The following is a 24,960-nucleotide window of genomic DNA, read 5'->3' as shown; positions in this document are numbered from 1 at the left end:
GTTGGGCTGAAAAGACAACTGGCTGTCGGTACGTATTTACAAAGGGAGGAGAGGAAAAGGCGGAAAGAGCCTGGGGTGCATGGTACGTGCATGCCCTGTTGCAGTCCCGAGAGCCTGGGACGGGCTTCTGGGAAACAGCTCCAGCGCGCAAGGAAATACTGGTAACTAACTCGGGAATCCTGGCTCGCATGCCTTCCATGCCATGTTCCATGCATGTCTCGGGGCGCTGGTACTGCCTGCTTGGTGCTTGCCTGCGGGCCTGCTTCTGCAGCCTGGTTCGCTGCGGTGGTACTCATGCACTTTCGACTGCCGGAGTGGCGCACCACCCCAGAGCCATTTATCGCACGTGCGCTGGCCACGGCTGGGCCTGTCTGAGCGATCACTGGCAGCGCCGAGGGCTCTCACTGGCCGGCCACGCCGCCAGCGTGTCCATGTCCCCCAGTGTTGCTCCACCGCCCCCAGTTCCCTCTAGCTCACTAATCGTGCTGTTTGACTGGTTGAAAACACCACCGCCAGAAGTCATGTCATGTTTGTATTAATGGTATTAGCAATGTATATTTTATACGTCTATTGGTGCTGCTGCTGCTGCTGGCAAGTGTACACTCAAAGCTGCGCCCAGGCCGCTGCTGCTTTGTTGCGCCGTCTCCCACCTCGCCCTGGCCCTCGTCCTCGCCCTTGCCCCCCCTTCCCCATCGTTGCCCGAAGTCCTCATGTCGCTTCTCTACCCAGTGTCGCGTCTCTGTCTGCCGCTGACGTTTCTGGTCTGTATGCATCATGAACGGCCTTGACTGGAGAATCTGAAATGGCCATGCGGCCTCTGAATAGAAGATTGCGGCTGCCGGTGTCCACTATGCGTAGGGTTGCACTTGTTAGCAGTCCGGCACTCGCGTGTTGGGCAGCGCGGCCCGAATCTTCAACTGCTTGAAAGCTTACCTGGTTGCGCGTGCACCGTAGATAATAGTAGCACGCAGTAGAGTAGTATAGCATGAAGCATTGTTACTCTATGTTGAGCATTGGCAGGGGAGATATCTCCTTTTTCCTTGTCACACAGACGAGTAGAGTCGTTGGCTTTGTTGAAACGAAACGGGCACCGGCGGCATTTTATCACGTGGGATTTACCTTCTCCATTTTTAATGTCCTCTCGCTCTGTTCTCTTTGCAAGCCTCATCAGCGGACCATGAGCTTTTGTATGTTACCAGTCCACGGGAATGAAGGAGCGCCAAGGAGTCTCTAGCAGGGCTCTCAGCCGTTCTACGTTGGCCAGTGGCTTACGTGTGTTGTCTTTTTAGGCTCGTTTGGGGTGCTCTTTTCACTCCGAGACAAAAAGTCACGAGGATGGTGGCGGCGCCGAGTCTGAGACTAAAATGATGGGAATTGAAAGGAAGAATATCCATCGTGCTGTTAAACCACCGGCGCTGGTGTTTCAGCGCGGCACTCCCGAGTGTAGGTCGCAGCGAACGTCGGGGCTAGATAAAGGGTGGGCTAGATACACTACCAGTGAAAGGTCCATGTCAGTCCAGGTGCGCTTCGACGACGAATGCCGATAAAATTACATGATCTTAATTAGCTGTCGGGAGCTGGTACTCGGTGGAACAGAAGGTGCTAGTCCAGGCAATCTTCTTTGAAGACCAGCCTCTAAGACATCTCGCTCGGCTGATGAGCTGACCTCACAGGCGACGATGGGGAAGGAAACGGTCAGCATGTCTCCTGGTCGTTACGTGATGGGGCGGAGGGAGAGCTCGACCCAACTCGCCCAAGTTGAGTCCGCGAGGGAGGGCGTTCTGTTGGCTTTTCTACTCTAGGGTACGCAGTGACGTTTGGTGATTTGAATCGCTGTCGAGGGAGGCATCTTAGCCTTGCTAGGGTTACAACGAAGCAGTGGAATCGAGAAGCTGAAGGGCATAGATCCTGATGTATGGCCTAATAAGCGAAAGCGAGCGCAGTAACCTAAATCCTGCTGAATGCACGACATGCCCAAGTTTATCCGCATGTAGGCATGCTCAGTTGCCTGCAGGTTGCCAAAGGTGGTCGCTGGATGCTGCAATGCTGTAGCGACTATAGGGTAGGTAGGTACCTACCTATGCTGGCGCATTGTGTGACTCAGTGGAGGGGTAATTTTGACCCCTCTAGAATGACGCCGTGACGCCAATGACTGTGCCTGACACCTGCCCAACCTGCAAGGGAGGGGCGCCGCCGCGACTAATCAGCAGGTAAAGTGCACAGTACCAGTCAGAATCGCAAACCAAGGCCGGCGCCCCGTGCCTCCCCACCGAACAAAGCAAGCAAAAGACCAACCTGGCCCTAAATACCTACCTACATACATAACTACATTAGGTAGTAGCTACAGGTACGGAGTAGTTAATGCACCAACTGTTTGGCAGTGTTTGCTGCCTTCCATTGAGGACACGCCACCCGCTGCCCGCCACGGCGCTCCCGTCCAAGCCAAGCCCACGTTGTGACTCTTGCCCCCCTTTGTCCACTGCGACGCATTTTTCCTGGCGCGAGAAGCCCAAGGCAGAAAAAATCACAAGCCACTGAAAATAAAACCCGATCTCCCTCCAACCTCGATCACCACCAACTTCGTCATCGTTCCCAACTTCCCAACAGCCCGGCTTCTCGACCCGACTCGCAAGAATAAAAATACATATCGACAACTTCAACAAGCTGATCATTATGCCTCCAGCAAAGCAATGGGGTAAGTTTGTTCGTCGTGAAGCAGATGGGGTGGCTCATTTCGCGTACACGAGTTTTGCGCGCAATCCGAGGGGTAGAGGCCATCGCATACTTTTCGCGATTCCGTATCTCGTCTCAGCGCGCGGTCGTGTAGCACAAAATTAGCTTCACACCCTTATATGCAGATCGCCATCCATTATTCACGCAGCTGGCTGACATTTACTTCTTCCTCTTATCCCCAGATGATGAGGACAGCGAGTCCGATACCCCTCCTACTTCACCGGTGGCTGCTGTCCCCCGCCGACGACAGTTCGACGACGAGGAAGACGACGACGACGTAAGCCCCCCATCTTGAATTCACCGATCATGGACTCTACATTAGATGTGCCGAAAAAACGGCCGCTAACAATCTTTAGGTACTCGATTCCTGGGATGCCGCCGAAGACTCCGAAGTAGAGCGTGAAAAAGCCAAGAAAGCCACCGAAGCCAAGGAGAAGAAGGCCGCCGAGGATGCTGCCAACAAGAAATCCAAGCTCCAGCGCATCGCCGAGCACCAGAAGGAGCGCGCGCGCATGCGTGAAGAGGGTGACTCCTCCTCCGAGGAGGACGAAGATGAAGCCGAGCGCCGAGCGCGCCTCCGCCGCACCGAGCAGGAGGCTGATCTTCGCCATGCCGAGGATCTTTTCGATGGCATTGGCATCAGCAACGATCGTGCCAAGACTATTCCTGGTTCCAACGTCGTTATTGACTCCAAAGACCCTGGCAACACTGTAGACCTCGCCAAGCTGCCCATCTTCAACCCCCAGACCAAGAAGCAGTTTGAGCAGCTTCGTCAGGTGCTTGTCCCTGTAATTGCTGCCAATGCCAAAAAGGGCCACTACGTCCTATTCCTCGAAGAGTTCGCCAAGGAGCTCGCCAAGGAGCTACCTAGCGAACAGATCAAGAAGATTGCCAGCTCTCTCACTCGTGCTAGTAACGAAAAACAAAAGGAGGAGAAGGCTGCCGACAAGACTGGCAAGAAGAGCAAGGCTGCCAAGACCAAAGCCTCGCTCGTAACCACACGTGCCAACACGAACGATATGGAGACGTACGACAACGACGCCTTTGGAGAGTAAGTGCACATAACACGGTGGCAACTATGCGACTTTGACTAACGAGGTATCTAGCGACGACTTCATGTGAAGATCGAGTTCACGATTCATACTATTTCTGCATACCGACTGGTATTTGCGCCGACAAGTCATCAGCACTACCAGCTTCTTCGGAATGCACATGGCAGCCGCAGTGTTAAGTGCCGCGCCAAGAAAGAGAGTCACTCTGTGGTAAAAGAAAAGCGGGAGCGATAAGAGTAGCGCATGCTCCCAGAGCTTGCTCGACTGGGTCATTGTCGAACCACTCTCCCCCTCTCTTCTGCCTCGTTCCCCTGGTGAGCGCCTGGCTTCGTCACCGTTCGAGGGTTGAGACCATGCAGTGGACGGGGGAGACGGGGCGGCGCACTGCGACCTGGCTGAAGGATATAATGGGAAAGGGAAAAAAAGTCTGGTTATTCTTTTTCTTGTCTTTTGAATTAGGTTTTTTTTTGTTTGGTTGTTACCTGTTTTCGATTTTGTGCAAAACTTGACTCTTGACATTCCTGCATTGCATCCTTAGCATCTACTAGACATTTTCGAGATTGCATTTTAGCTCGTTTCTACCAAGTAGATACATCCACCGGACTCACCGCCTTCTAATATCACTGCTTGAGATGGACATTGTTGTTTCCTTGCCACCTTGCCAATGTGAACTTTTGTTGTTTGCGTGATTCTTCTCTTTGTTTACTCTTTATCCACGGCATCATTAAAACCATGGCCGTCTCGTGCCTGAACTAGGTCATGAAAAGGATAGTGTACATGGTACTGCTGGGACCTCCCTTCTGGATCTAACCCCCCGTACCCTCTACCAGTTCTATGTATTATAAAAAGAATCCTCCCATGATGAAAAAAGGTCCCAAATTCAGCGATGCTTGCAGAAAGATTCCAAAAAAAAAAGAGTTTTCAACTGCTCCAAAAACGCCGGTGCCAGATGTGTCCTGTGCATGATGCTTTTTCGCAAAAGAACAGAAAAGAAAAACGCCAAAAGTACCAAACCCTACCCTCTACATCGTTTCAGAAAGTTGGGATGTTCTTCTCCTCTTCAAAAGGATGCACTGCTGCTTTCATCAGTCCATGAGTGTTCCATGTGCCGAAAGGGTCAGACGACATGGCCCGCCATGCCCATAAACAGAGCGTGGATGGCGAGCGACAAGGTCCAGAAGCCAACTTTTCTGAAGCGGCGGACGCGCGAGTGCCGATCTTCAATGTCCTGCGCAAAGGCCTCGTACGTCTCGGCGGACGCATCGTCCATCAGACCGCAGTCGAATACGGTCCAGGAGCCGTCAAAATCGCTGACGCGCTTGACGATGCGGCACGATATGGGAATGTACGTCTTCTTGGCATTAATGTACGCCACGATGGGACGAACCAGTGCCTGGTTGACGTAGGACATGTCCTTGGTGAACAAGGGCATCGCGGCCTTGACGTCGTTAAGGTGAATTCGAAGATCCATGATGAAGAAGCGCCGATCTTCGTCGCCCGGAGTTGAAGTCGCCGCCTTGTTTCCCTCCTCTGCTTGTGGCGGTGCCGTGGCAGCTTCTGATATGTGACCCGACTGGACCACCAGAGGCTGAGGGACCGACTCCTCAACCGTGTTGCGGAGGAATCGGTGCCTATTGGCCACGACGACTTCTTCCAGCTGGTCGTAGAAATCAGCCATGACTTTGGTGAGACTCTCGTCATTGTCAGCGGGAAACATGACGTCGGCAACGATATCCACGTCGCCCTCGTAGATCCATCCAAAGGGACCTTCCACGCCACGGTTTAAATGGTCAATTTTTAGCCCATCAATTCGGAGGCGGCTTGACTTTTTCCAAGCTTTGGACTCGCCAGCGTCCATTGGTCCTCCTTGATAATGGTTGGACGGAATGCCATGGACTTGCCGTGGGTGTATTGTAAAAAGTGACCCATCGAATGAGCCAGACACATGTGTCGCAGCCAGGAAATCATAAAAGAGCCATTGCTTCCGCAGCTGTGGCAACTCGCAAGAGTAAATACTCACAGAGAATGGTCGGAAGCCATTTGGTTGGTGTATAGTTACAAGCAAATCTTCAAGCTTGAATGATTCGATTTCGAAATCGCCTGGTTGGTGCTCATGCCTGTATGAATAAGGGTCCAAAGGTACAAGCGGCCATCGTACTGACGTTCGATCGACCACACCTCGAACTCCGTTGACTTCCACATCTTTCAGTAGACCCTTTCCGTTCCACCAATTTAGAAATGAAAGGGTCACATTGACGTTGGCAATTGTAACGTCAAATTGCGTGTAGTTGCCATCGTCTTGTGTATCTTCGGAAGTGGCAAGCTGTGCTTGACGACCAGCGGCCGCCGCAGCTGCCTCATCGTAAGACCCTTTGCTGACAGACGACGTGACTTGTCCTGGGCGGCGAGAGACAAATACGTTGCGAAAAGCAATCACGCCATCTCCCCATTTGGGAACAATGGCAGATTCGAACACGACGGTGACTCCTGCTGACTGAGTCAAGTAGTCTCCAATCCATTTCGCGAGCGTTTCTTGGAGCCGTTAGCATAGAACAGAGAGGGTAAAGCGGAGGCATAACGGACCTTGGGCAAAGACAGTATTGATAGAAAGGATGAGGAGGGAAAAGAAGGTAGTTGTTCCGACCAGGATCCAAACGATATGGCCAAATAAAAACCATGAAACAAACGCGCCCCATTCGTCCGCATTCCACGGTCGCATACTTCTGATAGACATCCATTTGAAGCGCACCCTCAAGCGCTCCCAGAAGCCGTTCGCTGCAGACAGAAGCTCCTCCTTTGTCGGGCGATGTGGCATCTTTGGTAAATGCAAATATTTAGATACAGAGGAAGCTAATGATTCAGCTTGGCTCTCTGCTTTGGAGGCGTTCTCTGCATTAGGGATGCCATGCTGCGTCTCGTCCTCGGTCTTCGACTGTCCAGGCTTTGTGTCCTTTCCCACCGCCTCCTTTGACCGTATTTCTTTATTATCAGGGGTATTGCTGCTATATGAGCGCCTCGACAGCACCCGCAGTGCGAGAGGACTCCGGCCGTTGTAGATATATGCTGTACGGATGGTCGATAATCTGCCACTGCCGAATTCGAAGCCGCAGGGTATTTTGCTTCCATGGTTCTGGGTTCTGTATTGACTCGGAGCGAGAGTAGAGGCCGCTCGTAACGGCAGTGGAAACGGTAAAGCCTGAGGCTTTCCAACGTTTCTTGATGGACGAAAAGCCTGTCGCAATGCTACCAGCCCTGTGGAAGGGGGTGATGGCAGCCCAGCCGCGCCGAAGCGGCCCCAAACGAGCCACGACGGTATATATCTAGACATTTTCTCGGATCATGGCGCTCGCAGTCGGATTGCGAGGACGCCGTAAGGTAAGAAGCGATGAGTCTGCCCTCAAAAGCCAGGAGGAGAGTGCAGCTTCCTGGACGCTAGATGGGCCAGTAACAGGTCGCAAATCAGCCATTCCATGACGCGCTACAGTATCGGCGCCGCTTTATTCTGAAAGAATGATATGGACCCACATACTCTGCTACACATCCCCTGATGCTTTTAAAAGGGCGAGGGAACTAGACTTAACTAGGCACTTTGGCTTGTCTAATCGATAAGCCGTCTGAGCCCACTAGAAATTTTTGGCAAGCCTCTGCGGAAAAGATTATCAGCGATCGTGTGAGACTTCTTTCGCCTACGACAAATTTTAATCCAGCGAACATACCGAATTCCACGAACAGGCACAGACCTCCGTATTTTTGAAATTCTAACCATTCAACTGATATATCTATTCGAAACCTCGTAACCGGGGAAAAACTCGCCATGCCCGCGCCGACCGCCTTGAAGCAGGCCGACGAAACCCCGCTTCCTATTGAAGCCACTGTTGTCGAGCAGGGTATGTTAGATTTGCGACAAGATAAATGGTCGAAATGCTGACTGTTTATCCAGAAGGCGGAGATGAATTCATCCTTGACGCTTCGGAAGCCGTGACTGGCGAGGGAGAGTTCATGGCTCCCCAAGACCACGACGACGACGAGTCCATGGCTGTCGACGAAGAGGGCCGGCCTCGATTTGCCCCCGCCAAGGATATTGTACGTTGATACGTGGGAGGCTTCTTGGAGACGTAAGGCTAACTTCTCAGGACCCCGTTACACGAGTCGAAACTCGCAAAGTGCCGATCCCACCGCACCGAATGACACCGCTCAAACAGAACTGGACCACCATCTACCCTCCTCTCGTCGAACACCTCAAGCTACAGTGCCGTATGAATGTGGCACGCAAAACTGTGGAACTGAGAACATCCAAATTCACTACCGACTCTGGTGCTTTACAAAAGGGGGAAGACTTTGTTAAAGCTTTTACACTGGGCTTTGATGTCGACGACGCCATTGCGCTGCTGCGCTTGGATGACCTCTACATTGAGACATTCGAGATTAAGGACGTACGAACCATGCATGGAGATAGTCAGGCTCGCGCTATTGGCCGAATTGCGGGCAAGGACGGCAAGACTAAATTTGCTATTGAGAACGCCAGCCGTACACGGGTTGTCTTGGCCGACTCCAAGATCCACATCCTGGGAGGCTTCAAGAACATTCACATGGCTCGTGAATCTATTGTCAGTCTGATTCTCGGAAAGCCTCCCGGAAAGGTGTATGGCAATTTGCGCACAGTTGCTGCGCGAATGAAGGAGCGATTTTAGAAAAAGTATGTAGTGTGGGATATCTTTTGCAAAAGCGATACAGCGGCGTTCTGGAGTGTGGTATTTCTTTCGGAGGAAGAATTTGCATGGACACATAGACGATGATATGAATACACAAGACTTGAATACAAGGTCGTAGCTAGTGCAAGGCTCTTTGTCTGACTCGGCGGGTTGTCGGGCCGGCTGCGAAACCAGCGGTGCTGAGCAGAAGCGAAGGCGTCGATTCAGCGAATGTTACGTGTGACAAATTTGTGTGCTATTCATAGCAATAAAAAATGCCACTGGTATCAAGGATGGAGAAGACGTGCCCTCCCACTCAAAAGGGCCGATGCCGCGAGCGATTTCCTGCCGTGAGTAACCAAGTCAGGGCCGTGGATTTGACCATGAGGTGAACCATCCTGGCCGTTATTGGAAGAGCTTACGGCAGAATGCGTAAGTTGACCCAAGGTCACGGAAATGCCGCTTGAGTTGGGTCGCTCACACTCTCCAGTGTGGACCGGAGGGATCTAACCCTCCTTGGCCGTGGGTCGGCGTGATGCTCTGCTGGGAGCGGCCAGAGCATTGATTGCAGCACCTCACATACTCAAGGTACTTACTAACTTAGGTAGGCCAGGTAGCGCGAGTTACCAGTCGATAGGTAGGTATTGACCGTTCCAGTGAGCGGCCCCGCTCTTTTGTTGGCGGCACCTTGTCGTCTTCGCTCAACATCCACCAGCTTCGCGCTGGCCGCTAGCTGGCTGGCACTGGCAAGTGGCTGCCGCCAACCAGTCTATCGGTGCATCCACCTGAATACCTTAGTGCTGCCCACCTCACTGGTTGCACTGGGCACCAGCTTTAACTGCAGCTGCGTGTTGCCCCTCCCTCGCCCCTCCATGGCCTCTGATAAACAGCTTCTCTGGCCGTCGTTGAAACCTTTTCCTCCTCCCAACATCTTCCTCCTTTGTACCCATACCAGAGATTTATAGGAAAACCCCCTATCAATCTTATCTCACAGTTAGTTCTATCCTCGTTCCAAAGATTTTCGATGCTTCCTTGCCATCTCACCATGACGCAAATGCTGTGCATCGTTGGCTGCCCCGCCAAACGAGCTTATCCTGAGCTTTGCCAATACGCTGCTGCTGTTGAGGCATATTCCCTTTCAGCTGCTTTGTGAAGCACAATGGACTCGGGAATCCCTAGGGACAGCCAGCGTTGCTTACTTGAGCTATTCTAGCCCAAACTCAGCCACTGCAATGCCTTCGCTCCTCATTTTCGCACAATCGCGGGGTCCTTCCAAAGCCCCCCACCAAACAGACCACTGACGATTGTTTCTCCCTAGAACCACACAAAAGACCGCAAAAGACCGTCAAGATGGCCATTACCAAGGTTCACGCTCGTTCCGTCTACGATTCTCGTGGTAACCCCACCGTTGAGGTCGATCTCGTCACTGAGACCGGCTTGCACCGGGCTATCGTCCCCTCTGGCGCCTCTACCGGTTCGTCCCGACCACCCCCTCCTCCCCTTGCCGAATCAAGGTCGTAACCGACTGTCACAGGTCAGCACGAGGCTGTTGAGCTCCGCGATGGCGACAAGGCTAAGTGGGCTGGCAAGGGTGTTTCCCAGGCCGTTGCCAACGTCAACACCGTCATTGGCCCTGCTCTGATCAAGGAGAACCTTGATGTCAAGGACCAGTCCAAGGTTGACGAGTTCCTAAACTCTCTCGACGGCACTGCCAACAAGGGCAAGCTTGGCGCTAACGCTATTCTTGGCGTCTCCCTTGCCGTCGCTAAGGCTGGTGCTGCTGAGAAGGTAAACACACTCGCGGCGTCTAAGCAGCGCCAACGAGGTGGAATCAGAAAGGAAGCTAACTTGATCCTAGGGCGTTCCCCTTTACGCTCACATCTCTGACCTAGCAGGTACCAAGAAGCCCTACGTTCTCCCCGTTCCTTTCATGAATGTCCTGAACGGCGGGTAAGTTGGCTAAATGACGCGTTCGTTTGCAATGTCGCTAACTGCTATACAGTTCTCACGCTGGTGGCCGTCTTGCCTTCCAGGAATTTATGATTGTTCCTTCGTAGGTGCTATAAAACTGCGCATACCCATCAATACAGACTAACTCGATATCAGTGAGGCCCCCAGCTTCACCGAGGCCATGCGCCAGGGTGCTGAGGTTTACCAGAAGCTCAAGTCTCTCGCCAAAAAGAAGTACGGCCAGTCTGCCGGCAATGTCGGCGACGAGGGTGGTGTCGCTCCCGATATCCAGACCGCCGATGAAGCTCTCGACCTCATCATGGAGTCCATCGAGCAGGCTGGCTACGCCGGCAAGATCAAGATTGCCATGGATGTCGCCTCCAGCGAGTTCTACAAGACCGAAGAGAAGAAATACGACCTTGACTTCAAGAACCCCGAAAGCGACCCTACCAAGTGGCTCACCTACGAGCAGCTCGCTGCTCTGTACGGTGACCTCTGCAAGAAGTACCCGATTGTCTCTATCGAGGACCCTTTCGCTGAGGATGACTGGGAGGCCTGGAGCTACTTCTACAAGACCCAGGACATCCAAATTGTCGGTGATGACCTGACTGTCACCAACCCCCTCCGCATCAAGAAGGCTATCGAGCTCAAGGCCTGCAATGCCCTTCTCCTCAAGGTCAACCAGATTGGTACCCTCACTGAGTCTATCCAGGCCGCGAAGGATTCCTACGCCGACGGCTGGGGCGTCATGGTCTCCCACCGCTCTGGTGAGACTGAGGACGTCACCATTGCTGACATTGTTGTTGGTATCCGCTCTGGCGAGATAAAGACCGGTGCTCCTTGCCGCTCTGAGCGCCTGGCCAAGCTTAACCAGATCCTCCGCATTGAGGAGGAGCTTGGCGACCTGGCCGTCTACGCCGGTGCCAACTTCCGCAACGCTGTTAACCAGTAATTATGCGATGATGAAGCGCAAACAGACACGGCATTTTTGGAGCATGGAGATATACAAAAACAAAAAAACTGGCTAAAATAACTGACGATACTCTGGTCCCAAGGATGGGCAATACAAAATGAATTTTATTGAGATTTTCCTCTTATTCGTGTGACAATTTAAAAGCAATCGTTAACTAAGTGGTGGTGGCAGGGGTGGGGGGTTCAATTGTGGCCCACTGCGTCACCACAGCAACAAACGGTCCAGGCACAACAACATTACTCACCAGCACGAAAACACAGCTAATGAAGATTGTGTGAATTGTTTCCTACTCCAAAATGCTCCCCAGAAGGCCACACTAACAACAATAGCATATTTGGACGCCAAAGTCGCTGCGAAATTACGCGCGTATCACCATGGCGCCCTCAGAAGAGCTTATCAATTTTGATGTGATCGAGGGCCAGAAGGAAAACATACAGTCACTTCCTGGAGGTCGCTCCGCCAAGAAGCTCCATGCGCTGTACTCACCTACACCATTGCAAGGACTCTCCACGCCAACCCCTACCGACACAAAGAATGTCAACGACTGCATCCGTGCAGAGTACGAGGCGGAAGTGCAAAGCATATCCGAGTCTGACGACCCCCTCGACGTTTACGACAGATACGTGCGCTGGACGCTCGATGCATATCCCTCCGCACAAGCGACACCGCAGTCACAGCTTCATACGCTGCTCGAGCGGGCGACAAAGGCTTTCATCGGCTCACCACAGTATAAGAACGACCCACGCTACTTGAAGCTCTGGCTGTACTATATCCAGTTTTTTGCGGACGCGCCGCGCGAGACGTACATGTACTTGTCCCGCCATGGCATCGGAGAGAGCCTTGCCCTATTCTACGAAGAATATGCTGCATGGCTCGAGGGAGCGTGCCGCTGGGCACAGAGTGAAGAGGTGTACAAGCTAGGAATTGAGCGTGAAGCTCGCCCCGTCCAAAGACTGCTCCGCAAGTTCAAGGAGTTTGAGGAGAGGCAAACCCAAATTCCGGAAGCAGCGGATGCACCATCTTCGCCAGCTCTGCCTAGCATTCGCCCGGCGCTGGCAGCCAAGGTCGACCCCTTCGCCGCTGCAACCCGCGCAGACCCCCAGGCGCCACGCCCGACGAGCAGCACGAGCGGCTCCTCCAAGCCAGCCAAACCCAAGCTAGCCATTTTCTCAGATGCAGACGCCAAACCTTCTGCGCTGTCGTCCCGAGAGGAAGGCTCCAAAGGATGGGAGACGATTGGATCTCTTTCGGACCGGAAGAAGGAGAACACAGTGGAGGCGCGGCCTTGGGTGGGCGAGACTCTCAAGGCTGGAGGCAAGAAGCCAGCTGCTGCAGCAAAGATGGCGGTGTTTAGAGATACGGTAAGTTTGCTTCCGCCACAATTCCTTCTATCTTCCTCACATTGATGGCCAATTAGGACTAATGTATTACTTTAATATGTATTCTACGGATGCAGTCTCTTGCTCAAATACAAAATATAGTTGTTGTTCCATCGAAACATCAAGTGACAGTCCACCCGCAGACGGGCAAGAAGGAGTATATCTTTGCCGACCTTGCGGCAGTTTACCCCACGCCAGACGAGCTTGGCACAGAAGTCAGCTTTGAGGAAATCATGGCGGCGAACCGTGGGTGGTTAGATTACGCATGGGAAGACAAAGAAGAAGAGGAAGTTTATCAGCAAGATGTTCCTATGCAGATTGATGAGATTGAAGAAATAAGCAAGCTGGCCATTCACAGAGACGCCGTCATGTACGACGAAAATGGCGCCATGCTGCAACATTCTCATGTGCCCAAGCCGAGCAAGAAAAAGAAGCACACGGAAGTCAATGAGACACAAATCAGTGAGTACATTGATCGAGAGAAGTTCTATGAATCAAGACTAATAAGCTTAACAGTCAAAGCCAAGTTAGATTCGCCATCGCGACCAAAGATGAAAAAGCGACACACGTCGGAGCCGACAATGACCCTGCACACGAGAGCAGCAACGGATGATATATATGACATATTTAATGCCCCGATCAAGCCCATTGCGGAGAACCTCAACGAAAGTGGCGATGAATACGAGTATGAATCTGATGGCGACTACACCACTGATGCAGAAAGCACTGTGGCGACTCGTAATGTTGAGGCCAGTGATAATGGAGACGAGGAGATGACTGACGTCAAGAGTCTGGGCGAATGGTCAGACTTTTCGGTTCGCAAGCATGCTCCAGATGGCCTCGGCGAATGCGACTATTCCTCGGATGCTATCAACGCTCACCACCCAGACGTCACCCCGCAGCATCTGGACTCGACAGAGGACGATGAAATGATGAATGGATATGATGAGCAGCATACACCTGGAGAAAGTTCGCTTCCTAGAACCAGGACAGTCTTTGTCCCTATCCCGCCCGAGGATTACGACCCTCCCACTCGTCCGTATAGAGACCCGGTCGAGGTGGCCAACAACAGACTGCCGTTTATGACGCCAATCACGGAGCGAACGGAGGCCTCTCTTGATCTAGATGAAGATTATGAGAATCGTATCGATACTTTCAAGACTCCGTCTAGACGAGAAGACCATCAAGCGGCAGGCCGTTTCCACACTGACTTGGAATGCCTCAGCAGCCCACTGAGAGAGATTGTTGAAGATGATTTCCCCGCTCCTAAGATCCCTGCCACCCTCAAGCCAAAGCATGCGCCTCTTTCGACAAAGCCAGCCAAGGCTTTGCCCCGGAAAGGTCCTACCATCAAGGACGTGATGTGCAATCCCATGGATGAGCATGTTCGCAAGGAAATTCTGGCTAACATCCAACCTCCATTGAGCTCATACGCCGGATTTTATGATCAGCGGCACGATCAGTCTGAGCGTAGCAATGCTATTCGCAAATTTATCAAGGCGCTCAACAGCAAGCCAGGAAAGTCGAGCAGCGAGCGAGGTGCTTCACTTCCACCACAAGTGGTGCTTGAATTTTCCAACGTCGATGCATCTTATACACTCAAGAGAGAGCTCGGTGCAGGCGCATTTGCCCCAGTCTACCTCGTTGGCAACTCGAGACCAGAGGGGCCAGCTGGCGATGAGAATGCCATGCCTGCCATGGGCAAAGGTGTCTTTGCCGTCAGCAAGCGTGCTGGCCTAGAAGCTTTGAAAATGGAAAACCCCCCCAGCCCGTGGGAGTTTTACATGATGCGTCTGTCGCACAGTCGTCTGGGACCTCAGCATCGCGTTTCAGCATCTCTCTCATATGCCCATGAGCTGCATCTGTACAGAGACGAGGCATTTCTGTTCCTCCCCTACCATCCTCATGGTACTCTGCTTGATGTGATTAATCACTTCCGCTCCGAGTCCTCTGGCGGGATGGACGAGCTTCTAGCCATGTTCTTCACGATTGAACTCATGCGTACTGTTGAAGGTCTTCATGCCAAGCAGCTCTGCCACGGCGACCTCAAAGCTGACAACTGCCTGCTCCGCCTTGACGAGCTCTCTGGCACCTCACTTCTCGCCAACAAGTGGCAGGCGGACGGCGGTGGCGGCTGGGGTGCGAGGGGCATCTCTCTGATAGACTTTGGGCGCGGTATCGACATGCGCGCCTTTGTGCCGCACGTCGAATTCTTTGCCGACTGGAAAACGACTGAGCAGGACTGCTCGGAAATGCGAGAGGCGCGTCCCTGGACGTGGCAGATTGACTACTACGGCCTCGCAAGTACGATCCACTGCCTCTTGTTTGGCAAATACATTGAGACGATGCGCTGCGATAGCGGTGGCATTGGCAAAGGCCGCAAGTACAAGATTCGGGAGGGTCTCAAGCGCTACTGGCAGACGGATATCTGGGCTGACTGCTTTGAAGTGCTCCTCAATCCTACCTCGTTTGTTGGTGGTGAGGAGGGAGGCACCATGCCAGTACTCAAATCGATGAAGAGGGTACGGGAGCGCATGGAGGCATGGCTGGAGGCAAATAGCGAAAGGGGCATAGGACTGAAAGGGTTGATTGTCAAGCTGGAGAACCATGCCAAGACGAGGAAATAGATAGACACCGGGCTATTGTAAGCATAGTCGATGGATCTTGACGGAGCCAGATTTTTTTTCGGCCTGTATTCGGAGTTGAGCAACTTGTTGAGGCGTTTGCGTTTATGATACCACATTATTCCATATTTTATTGTTAACGAAGCGAGAGACGGGGTGGGACGTTTGTAGAAAGTGTTTGGAGATTCAACTCATATTGTATCTTCATGCCCACTTTCACCTTTACTCGACTTATACATGCTCTCTATACTAGAAGGGAGGGCTGCACCCTTCATCAGACGCTAACGTGCCGCTTCTCTATGGTCTTCTCTCATTTTAGTCGCTCTCATCATCTACAGCCGCAGTCTTCTTGCCCTTCTTCCCTCCAGCTTGCTTTTTACTGCCGCTTTTGGCGCTCTTCTTGTCAACCTGGTCCTGAATGCGCTGCCGCTCAGCTGCGCCACGCGCCTGGAGTTTCTTCTCGAGCGCAGCAAAATCCTCGCTATCAGCGTCCATGCCAATGAGGCTCTCGAGGAGCTTGATCTCGTCGGCCCAGACTTGCTTGTCCTCGATGGTCTTTCCCTTGTCGTCCTTTTTGTCGATGGGCGTCTCTAGGACCATGGGCATGCCGCAGAAGCTGTCCTCGTTCATGACGCTATGGAAGGCACGCAAGCCGAGAAAGCCAGTACCAATGTTGGCGTGCAAGTCTCGGTTGGAAGCAAAGGGAGCCTTGCTGTCATTTACTGCGATGAGTTAGCATATTGATAATGAGTATATGCAATGGGGCCACTGACAATGGAATGCCTTGAGGTACTTGATGCCAACAATCTTTTTGAATTCGTCTAGCGTCTTGCTAAACGCCTCTGGCGTGCGCAGGTCATGACCGGCGGCGAAAGCATGGCAAGTGTCGATGCACACGCCGACGCGGGACTTGTCATCCACCAGTGCAATAATGTCCCGCAGGTCTTCCCAGGTCGAACCTATAACATTGCCGCTGCCAGCCATATTTTCCAGTACCGTGATGACGCTGCTCGTGGCCTCGTGCGACTTGTTGAGTTGTGCAGCAATGCGCCCAATGGCGGCATCGCGACTGTCGCCGAGCGTGGATCCAGGATGAAAGTTGTAGAGCTTGATACCAAGCTGTTCGCAACGGGCCAGATCATCGACAAATGCGTTGTAAGCTTGCGCAGCCTTGGCAGGGTCCGATTGGGCCAGATTGACGAGATACGAGCCGTGCGGGAGGGCATGCTCCGTAGCTTTGTAGCCGTGGTGTGAGCAGCCGCTCATAAAAAGCTCCTTGGCCTCAGACGTGATTGGCGGATTGTCCCATTTGCGCTGTGACTTGAGGAAAAGCGCAAACGCGTTGGCGCCTATGTGTATAGCATTGGTAACGGAATTATTGACACCTGGAGGGCAAACTTAGTTCGCGTTTTGTCTTTGTTGATGCGCAGCGTGAAGCACTCATTGGGAGCATACCGCCAGCGGCGCTCACATGAGCGCCAATGAACATTGCCTTTTTCAGCGACGAGACTGCGGTGCGATCTGCCAGCGGCATCGTGTCTTCGTCCTTGGCCTTTTCGGTCTTGCGCTTTTTCGGCTGGGATGCTGCGACTTTGGGCTGGAGCTCTGCAGCGTCGTCGCTTTCGGCTTTGCGTTTTGGTGCAGGCTTAGCTGCAAGCTTGGCTGCCGCCGACTTGAGAGACCCCAGAGCTTTACCAGCAACGGATGGCTTCGCCACTGGCTTGTCGTCTTCTTCCTTGTGACTCACAAGTGGCCTTTTCCGAGGCGAAGAGCGGGTCATTTTTTACTCGTACGCGTCAACTAATGCTGTAAGAGAACATGAAATATCAGCCAACTCTCCCAAGCACTGCCATTCGCAGATTGACTGGCTCTCCAGATGGCTGTGGCGTTGAGTGAAGCGGCCCCCAGATTGCACACGCGCGCAGCCCCGAGCGATCCTCACGCGGTGTCATGTGACACCACTTTACGTACGCGGCTGAGGGACGTTCTCTGACATGCCCTAGTAACCGTTTCTATTTGTAAAGGAGTTTTAGCCATCGTGGTGACACTTATAACTTGAAACATATTTTACAGGGGTTCTGACGAATGTTGGATAAGTTGACAGCTCTAAATTATGGCTAAAAAGTGTAAGCGGAGAATGCAATAGGGGCATACTCCTCAAACCCGTGCGTAATACAAGATAGGAGAGTTGACACAAGTGCTCCGGCATTCGGAAGGCCTATGTTTTTTTACTCCAGTAGTCTGCAATAGTTTATGGTGCTATTGTCTTGCTAATGCATTCATAAAGATAACTCACAAAATTGTCGTAGCCTTGCAACTCCAGCATTAAGTGATCACTCCAATTCCACCGCGGCTTCGATTAACTTACAATCTCTAGTTCGCTTACCCGGCCAGGAACAAAGTCATCCTTGTAAGTCGCCCAAAGGTTCTCCAATTCCTGAACATATAGCTCATGGTAATAATCAATTTCGTCTGACGTGGGCTGATGGCCAGGACTGGAATGCACTCTGACTGGCTTGCCGATGACGACATTGACAGGTCGACGATAAGGCATGAGTCCGACATCATAGTTAAGAAGGCCGCGTCCATGGAGGGCTGGCAAAGTGAACTTGAAGACCTTAAGAGTGAACATCTGAAGCTTGTGCACAAGAGGGTGAGTCTTCGGACTGAGCTGGTCGTAGAGATCGTTTTCGCCAAAACCAATCACAGGAACAAGGTCAGCACCGCTGCGAAGTGCCATTTTAATGAAGCCTTTGCGACCTTTCAGAATCAAACGGAGGGTACCGGGTTGTGCCTCAAGGGACTCGCGAGCGCCTCCAATGACAATGGTAACGGCACGGCCCTGACCGTCATTTTTGGGTCCGCCTTTGCTCAGCAGATTGCGAATAGATTCCTTAGAGACAGATCGAACACCCATGGCCAGGATCCAGTCTCTGTAAAGTGGAATGCGAAAGTTGGAGTCCAGAGTCAGGATGCTGTTGGTAATGCCCGGAAACTTTTCTCTGAAGCCAAGGGCATTCGTCGCGAAAGAACACCAAGCGCCATGAGAAATAATACCATGTGGATGATATCCGAGGATGTACCGCCTCTTGGGGTCAAGATCGAAAGTTTTGTGCAGACGAATGGGAAAGTATCCTGCGAAGAGCCTCCATAGCGGCAAGGAACGCAGGTATTCAGAGCGATAGGACAATTTTCCATCCACGGCTGCCGCGGAAAAGGTCAGATGTAACAGGTATGGAATCAGGATCGGCCACATGAGAGGATTGGCGCAGGTGAACCAGAACATAGAGATCAGGACGACAATGGACATGCAGTGGAAGAGCACAGCTGCCGTTTGAAGCCGACGGCGCAAAGGCACCCGCAAAGGCGCGAAACGGATGCCACCAGCCTTCCATGCAGTTACCTCGCTGTTCCTGAGCGATTTCTCGCTCCTAAGAGTCGGGTATTTCGTCCTAGTCGGCTCGACGCCATTGACAGCCGGCCGGGCGGCGTCCGCGTACGATTTCGAGTCGCCGTTTGTTGCAGGTCCATCGATGCCATTCGCTCCACCGTTTATCTTTGTCGCACTTTCATGGACCACAGCCGACGCGGTGTCACCCTTGTTCTGTCGTCTCGAGTTAGGCAAGTAACTGCGATAAACCGGCGACAGGCCTGAACATACCAATACACTATTGTTTTCCGGCTGAGGAACAACTTGAACTTTCTCAAAGTCTTCATTTGCAGCTATTCGCCATAATAAAAGTCAGCATATTCGTTTCGAATGTAGACTCCCAGCGCCGAGTGCGATCGCCATCAAGCGACGGTCTGTCGCTGACGCCGGCGCAAAACATGGAACAGCCTCCGGCGGGCTAGAAGCGCCGAGGATACGCACCGCTTGCGGGCAAGCCCATTAATGCGCTTGCCATTTTGTTCCACGGAATCTCCCCTGAATGGAGCTGCGACTGTAGTAGACGGGCAGCAGACGGTGCAGACAGAGGGACGAGCGCAGACGTCTCGGCGGCGATGAGGGGTGGGTGGCTGGTAACGTCACGAGGCGCAGTGCGATGTGCGAAGAACTCTCTACACAGGGTCGCCGTTGCCCTGTCGGTTGTTGTGCAACGTTTTAACCCGTAGCGTCAAAGTAATTCGCTGGATTAATACCCTGAACGACCGGGATAATAAAGCTGGAGAACTTGCAATTTTTTTCTCGCCGTCTTCGACTCCTTTTAGCCGCATTAGTTGACGGCGCTGAGTGAGCTGGGTACGGGCAGCAATTACGTTGGCAGCCAGTGAGCTAGCACGTGCAACCGGTGCTGGTGAATGTACGCAGCCACATATCTTTGCAGGCAACAAGCCGATGATATCTGCTCTATTTCGTGACATACGATGCTTGGATGAAGAATCATGATGCGTTTCTACGAGTTGATGGCGCTTTCGAACCAATAGGCAGACGAATGAATGTCAACATTTCAGCTATACTCTGCCTGACCTGTTCTGAGCGAGAATAAATTCGCAAGAACGGTAGCAGCAACATATATAATACAAGATGTAAAATCAATCGTGAAGAAATAGAACGTCTGGTTCGTTGTTCCTGGACTTTGTGCAGGAGAGCAACACAGACTTCACTGTCAAATCAAACCATCATCCTGTAACGCCGTTTTCCCATTCTTCAAACGTGCCTTCTTCCTGTGTTGAATAAATGTAGGTTGTCAAGCCCACTTAGTTGCTTTTGTTTGCATGTAAATAAACGAATATAAGCCAGCGATTAGTCAAGACATCTAGTTCAATGGCTACCGCCAGCCTCAAGGACTTCAACACGTTTCTTGAGGGTATCAACCTCTTCGACTAAGCCCTTGATTTTTTCTTCCATGGACTGGACATAAGCCCAGACACTTGGATCGCTCTGGGCAAACATGTTAGACTCTGCTGGGGATCTTGTGTGATTAAATCCCGCTGATGGTGGCGGCCCTTGGAAGCTAGGATGAGATAAGGCTGGCAACTTTGGTCTCTGCCCGAGGGGTGGTGATGGACGCCGCGCAGGCTGTGCTTGCTGGCTTTGTTGAGGAGACCGAGGGCGACCAGGAGCAGCCGATTCGTGAGTTGGAAGCGCGGGACTCAAAGCTTTGGGACTCTCCGTCATGGTGTTCTGAGAGTACAAGCCGGTGTTTCCAGCGCCCGCGGCAGCGGACGAGACGCTTGTATTTACAGTGCGGGTCGTGCCCATGCTATTAGGAATTGACGAAGCTGTGCTGTTGCTCGACTGTGTTTGGCTCGCATTGGGTGGGTATAGTCCACCAGCCATGTTGGCGGCAGGTCGAGGTCCCGATGGAGGATATGTGCGCGATTGCGCCGAATATTGATCAGGCTGATGGCCGCCACTAGGAAGACTTTGCCGGCGCAGCTCGTCCTCCTCAGGGTGGTCGTAGGTCATGCCGGACATTGCAGAATCATCGGCTTCGGCTAAACTGCCGTCCATTTCATCCCCGTCGGCGAAGCTGCCCATGCTGAATCGTCGACCGGCGCAGCCGCCAGCCCCCTTTGCATGTCTCGCCAGAGCATCACCCCTCGCAAACTTGCGATCACATTTAGGACAGATGTGAGGCTTCTCTCCAGTATGAAGTTTGCCATGACGCTTGAGATCGTGCAAACGACGGAAGCGCATTTGACATTGGGTACAGACAAAGGGCTTCTCTTGGCTATGCGTAAGCAAGTGGCTCTTGAGGTTATGATGTCTCGTGAACTCCGTGTTGCAGTAAGGGCACCTGTGCTTTTTTGTGCCAGAAGACGTTGGCGAGCCTTGGACAGGTGATGGGAGAGGGTATGTCATTCCTCTGTGGTTTTCGCCGAGATGAGGAGCAGTGAAAGACGAGCTGGGATAAGGCATCGAGCCGGACTGATGGCGCTCTTCCTGGCCATCAACATGCTCGGGGGAGAGATGCTTCCCGTCATCGACTTCCATGGGGCCTGGACTGGCGACTAGTTGTGGCGCAGTAGTATTCGATGCTTGCTCAGAGGCGGCATCCGTGGCATTCTCTTCCAGGCGGGAAGCACTATTGGCGGCAGCAGCGAGGGCACTCGCCGCCTTGGCCGCTGGCTCCATGTCCGCCGTAGGTGCGAATTGGGGCGCGTCCGTAGGACGGCTCATTGGTTCGATTCCGCTCGACATGAGTGAGGTCAGGGCTTTGTATTTCGGGTTCTCCGTGGTTGGCGGTGGTATTATAGGACCGTCTCGTTCTTGGAGCCGTCGCTGGCGTAGGTCCTCCAGAGCTGCTGCGCCGGTCAATTGTACGGGAGAGTGAACGCGGGCCAAGGCGATGCGAGCGGCTTTGGCAGGCGATTCGAAAGTATCGACTTGGCCAGATGGTGATGACGGAACTGGAAAATCGTGATCGCGCTGTCGCTTGGTGCCTGCCCGGGCAACCAGACCAGATGGGGGAGCGTCGGGCAGAGGGCTCTGGGGGTGAAGCGTGGTGGAAAGAGCAGAGGTGGCGTCAATGTCTCCTCCGGCTGATGCCATAAGACTCAAGTGGGAGAAAACAGTACGGCGGAACAGAAAGAGGAAGCGCGGGAAGCATTCAAGTGGCAGACGTCAGAGCGTGACATCAAGCGGGCATGTCGTCTACCCGTTTGAGAGTGTTTTCCGGGTGAAGCGAAACGAACGTGTGGCTGATGAACGTGGCGAGAGCTGGTGGTGGATGTCTGATTTTTTTTGCCTACTGGTTGACTCGCGCACGGAATGCACGTGAGAGAAAAGGGCGAAGTTGCAGTGGCAACACGTACAAGCAGCGGCAACCAAGATGAGGAATCGAGTTAGGGTCGATGGGTGGGCAATGGGAAAGAGACGTCGAACAAGATGACGGATAGTGGCGCGTAGGATGTAGGTGAAAAGCAACAATTATAGTGACGATGGGGAGGAGGAAGAAAAGGTGACGGTTACCGGGGCTGGGTGCTGGGCAAACGCTAAGCAGGGCTGGCGGCTGCGAGAGCTGGGGGGCGGGCTGGGGTGGGACGTCACTCATGAGCGCAGCGCAACACAAGCAACGGCAGCGTAGTAAGAAGCCTGTGAAAAGTGCCGGGGGGGTCGAAGAAGTGCTGTGCGCCATGATAGGCCCTTGGATTCCAAGCACGGATGTATTTCTCAAATGCGCGAAGTCTATGATTGCGCTTGCTCACCAGTTCTTGTTGGTCTGAACCGCTTCACGCATTGGCGGCCGCCGGCAGAGGTGGGCACATAGGTAAGGTGGTACCTGCTACCTTTCCACCGCAAGACCAAAACGCTGCTGCAATCTTCAGATACAACCGAAAATGCGTCGCCGTTACAGTCGCAAGAAGCCTCGGAGCTTTCTGTGTCTTGTATTTACTGCAAATCATATCTACTGACCCGCTGGATAGTGGCGCCGTTGTTGTCCGACTCTCTCGGCTTGTAGCAGTTACTCGGGTAGTTGCCTCAAGCCAACTAGTTGCTTAGTTGCAGGAATCTTCGCTTTTACTACCGAACGTGGCTGAGGGCCAGTGGTCGTGGCCCACTCCAACTGCACTGCCCGTCCGTCCACTCACCAGGACCGTTGCCTTTCCAGACTGACAAACCTGTGTGGTTGTCGTCGTCAATGACACGGTTTTTTTTAGGCTGCGTGCCGACTCGCTCAACAGGGCAATGCCTCCTGTGGCGCAGATAACTACAGTACTAGCCAGCTATCCGTGTTTACCCTTTGCATTGGCCTATGAGATGACTACCTAGGTAGGTACCTACCTACCTACCTACCTGTCGCGCTGGTGCGGTGCGCCTCGACGACCGGTAAGACTGCCGGGTAAAAGAGACCAGAAGATGTGCACTTTCTTCTTCTAGAGAATCTCTTGCTCACATCGCCATAGACGTGTAAATATACACAGCAATATATTTCCGCCTGTTGCAAAACACACTTTGCGCTCCTGGCTCTTATTCCGCCGCGCGTCCAGCCTGAGGCGCAGTCAGTGGGCCAAACTCGAACAAACATCTGCGCCAGGCGAGCAATAGGCATAGCGCGCTGCTGACCCCAGCCTAGCACCGGCATCAGCAGGGCCAATTGTGGACATGGTCGCCACTGTTCCTGGCCGGCGCTACAGTTGTGGCTGGAAGGGCTTGCGAGCAACCGGCGAGGCTGCCAAATTCAAACCATGCTGGCGAGGCTGGACTGGTAAAGACATCAACCGCTCAGCGCACAGCCCCTACCATGAAGGGACAAGCGATGCCGTGTTTGAGTTTCGTCGTCCATTCCCGGCTTGCCCAGCTCGACTGCAGGTTAACAACATTACTTGTTGGTGATCTACACCTCAAATGAGGGCTGCATTAGTAACAGGTAGCTTTCAACGCAATGGCTCAAGGAAGTTAACAAGGGCCTAGCCCAAGAACTTTACCATTGGCACTGGGTAGCTGCTCTCCTACGCCCAACATCCTACCTATCCAAGGATGCTGTGCCGCCACTCCGCAGACAGGCTCGTCATTGATCGTAACCCAAACTTCATATGCTCAGTTGCCGTTGTTGCGCAGCAACTTCAAATCAAGAAGAACGCATGACGTTCCGCTGCCATCATGCATGTGTTGCTGCTCCATGATTTGCGCTCTGCTACCGCGATGCAATTCAGCCGTTTCCATTCTTCCAGAGACCATTATTGCTACGCGGTTGGCAGATGCGGTTGGCACTATTTGTTTATAATCAAACAAGGCTGCCTGGATGGCATCAGGTATGTCCCGGACTACTATGTTCTCCCAGAAACGTTATGGATCGGGTCCCGCAAGCCATCAATGCCAACTAGCAGCCACGCAGCATCAAACGGTCAAAATTCCAAATGGAACAACGAAGCGACTCCAGTTTATGGTGCCATTATGCAGCTTGCCCAGTTCCTATATTACACGAGCTGTCTTGTCTACCGTGTGGTGATGCGATGACGTAGTCGATATGCGCCCCCCACTCGGATGAAGCTGCTGCCAGCCAGCCACTGACGGCCATCGACTTGGTCTTCGAGACTCGTATCCCTGAGCTCAGTGGAGCAATCGCTGCACTAACCCTTTCCTTGCTTTTCTCGCAACTTTCAAGACCCAACTGACTGGATAGTCGACGCCGCGCTATTGATGTGCTGAACCTTGAGGCACTATGACGGGGAGTGACATGGTGCATCAAGGACCGCCAGAGCTGATACTTGTACTAGACAGTTCTGGGCTAGTGGTCACAATGCGCTGACGGTGTGCCGGCCCAAATCCGTTGGCTGAAGGTTTTACCGGAGTGGTGGAAAAGAAAGCGGTTCCTGCCGCGTTTCTAAGCCAGATAGTAGAGCTAAGCCCAAGCTCATTGCTTTGTCCGATTTGAGAGCTTTCGGGGTTCTCTGCGAGTGTCTACGAGTCAGCTGACCAATGGAGGCACCAAATTCAGCGTAAAACATGACGCGCGAAAGAAGTTGTCGTCTCCAAGCTCCCCACGTATGAGATCGGCAGGCAGAGAAAAAACAGGGTCTCGTTATCACGCCCCAAAGCCGGTTTTGGGACGCGTTCAAGCGAGCCGGGCCTGAGCGTCTTGCCTGGGACCTTTGCCTGGGCAGGAAAAT

At 52.9% G+C, this 24,960-nt stretch overlaps 9 protein-coding genes across 9 annotated transcripts; 4 read left to right on the top strand and 5 right to left on the bottom strand.

The window, feature by feature from the left end:
• Positions 1-708: 708 nt before the first annotated feature.
• Positions 709-1,128, bottom strand: LMH87_012058 (uncharacterized protein; the record flags this gene model as incomplete). Its single annotated transcript, XM_056201301.1, has 3 exons — positions 709-848; positions 934-1,039; positions 1,120-1,128. The coding sequence occupies 3 exons, from the start codon at positions 1,126-1,128 to the stop codon at positions 709-711; spliced, it is 255 nt and encodes an 84-aa protein (XP_056053068.1).
• A 1,545-nt stretch (positions 1,129-2,673) lies between these two features.
• LMH87_012057 (uncharacterized protein) lies at positions 2,674-3,855 on the top strand (the record flags this gene model as incomplete). Its single annotated transcript, XM_056201300.1, has 4 exons — positions 2,674-2,695; positions 2,916-3,010; positions 3,090-3,784; positions 3,840-3,855. The coding sequence occupies 4 exons, from the start codon at positions 2,674-2,676 to the stop codon at positions 3,853-3,855; spliced, it is 828 nt and encodes a 275-aa protein (XP_056053067.1).
• Positions 3,856-4,902: 1,047 nt separating this feature from the next.
• On the bottom strand, positions 4,903-7,113 carry LMH87_012056 (uncharacterized protein; the record flags this gene model as incomplete). The annotated part of the gene is made up of 2 exons (XM_056201299.1): positions 4,903-6,317; positions 6,369-7,113. 2 exons carry the CDS (start codon positions 7,111-7,113, stop codon positions 4,903-4,905), a joined length of 2,160 nt encoding a protein of 719 aa, XP_056053066.1.
• A 486-nt stretch (positions 7,114-7,599) lies between these two features.
• On the top strand, positions 7,600-8,476 carry LMH87_012055 (uncharacterized protein; the record flags this gene model as incomplete). Its single annotated transcript, XM_056201298.1, has 3 exons — positions 7,600-7,672; positions 7,726-7,868; positions 7,919-8,476. The coding sequence occupies 3 exons, from the start codon at positions 7,600-7,602 to the stop codon at positions 8,474-8,476; spliced, it is 774 nt and encodes a 257-aa protein (XP_056053065.1).
• Positions 8,477-9,826: 1,350 nt separating this feature from the next.
• Positions 9,827-11,378, top strand: LMH87_012054 (uncharacterized protein; the record flags this gene model as incomplete). Its single annotated transcript, XM_056201297.1, has 5 exons — positions 9,827-9,950; positions 10,011-10,264; positions 10,335-10,426; positions 10,479-10,529; positions 10,583-11,378. The coding sequence occupies 5 exons, from the start codon at positions 9,827-9,829 to the stop codon at positions 11,376-11,378; spliced, it is 1,317 nt and encodes a 438-aa protein (XP_056053064.1).
• A 284-nt stretch (positions 11,379-11,662) lies between these two features.
• On the top strand, positions 11,663-15,405 carry LMH87_012053 (uncharacterized protein; the record flags this gene model as incomplete). The annotated part of the gene is made up of 4 exons (XM_056201296.1): positions 11,663-11,671; positions 11,729-12,760; positions 12,856-13,240; positions 13,295-15,405. The coding sequence occupies 4 exons, from the start codon at positions 11,663-11,665 to the stop codon at positions 15,403-15,405; spliced, it is 3,537 nt and encodes a 1,178-aa protein (XP_056053063.1).
• A 312-nt stretch (positions 15,406-15,717) lies between these two features.
• On the bottom strand, positions 15,718-17,182 carry LMH87_012052 (uncharacterized protein; the record flags this gene model as incomplete). The annotated part of the gene is made up of 3 exons (XM_056201295.1): positions 15,718-16,124; positions 16,176-16,787; positions 16,858-17,182. 3 exons carry the CDS (start codon positions 17,180-17,182, stop codon positions 15,718-15,720), a joined length of 1,344 nt encoding a protein of 447 aa, XP_056053062.1.
• A 579-nt stretch (positions 17,183-17,761) lies between these two features.
• On the bottom strand, positions 17,762-19,307 carry LMH87_012051 (uncharacterized protein; the record flags this gene model as incomplete). Its single annotated transcript, XM_056201294.1, has 3 exons — positions 17,762-19,006; positions 19,064-19,125; positions 19,274-19,307. 3 exons carry the CDS (start codon positions 19,305-19,307, stop codon positions 17,762-17,764), a joined length of 1,341 nt encoding a protein of 446 aa, XP_056053061.1.
• Positions 19,308-20,164: 857 nt separating this feature from the next.
• LMH87_012050 (uncharacterized protein) lies at positions 20,165-21,898 on the bottom strand (the record flags this gene model as incomplete). Its single annotated transcript, XM_056201293.1, has 1 exon — positions 20,165-21,898. The coding sequence occupies one exon, from the start codon at positions 21,896-21,898 to the stop codon at positions 20,165-20,167; it is 1,734 nt and encodes a 577-aa protein (XP_056053060.1).
• Positions 21,899-24,960: the final 3,062 nt, after the last annotated feature.

Source organism: Akanthomyces muscarius, chromosome 4 (genome assembly GCF_028009165.1).
Source record: "Akanthomyces muscarius strain Ve6 chromosome 4, whole genome shotgun sequence".
In the NCBI taxonomy this organism is placed as follows: Eukaryota; Fungi; Ascomycota; class Sordariomycetes; order Hypocreales; family Cordycipitaceae; genus Akanthomyces; species Akanthomyces muscarius.
Note: the sequence above shows the minus strand (reverse complement) of the source record. Positions and strands in the feature narration are given on the sequence as shown.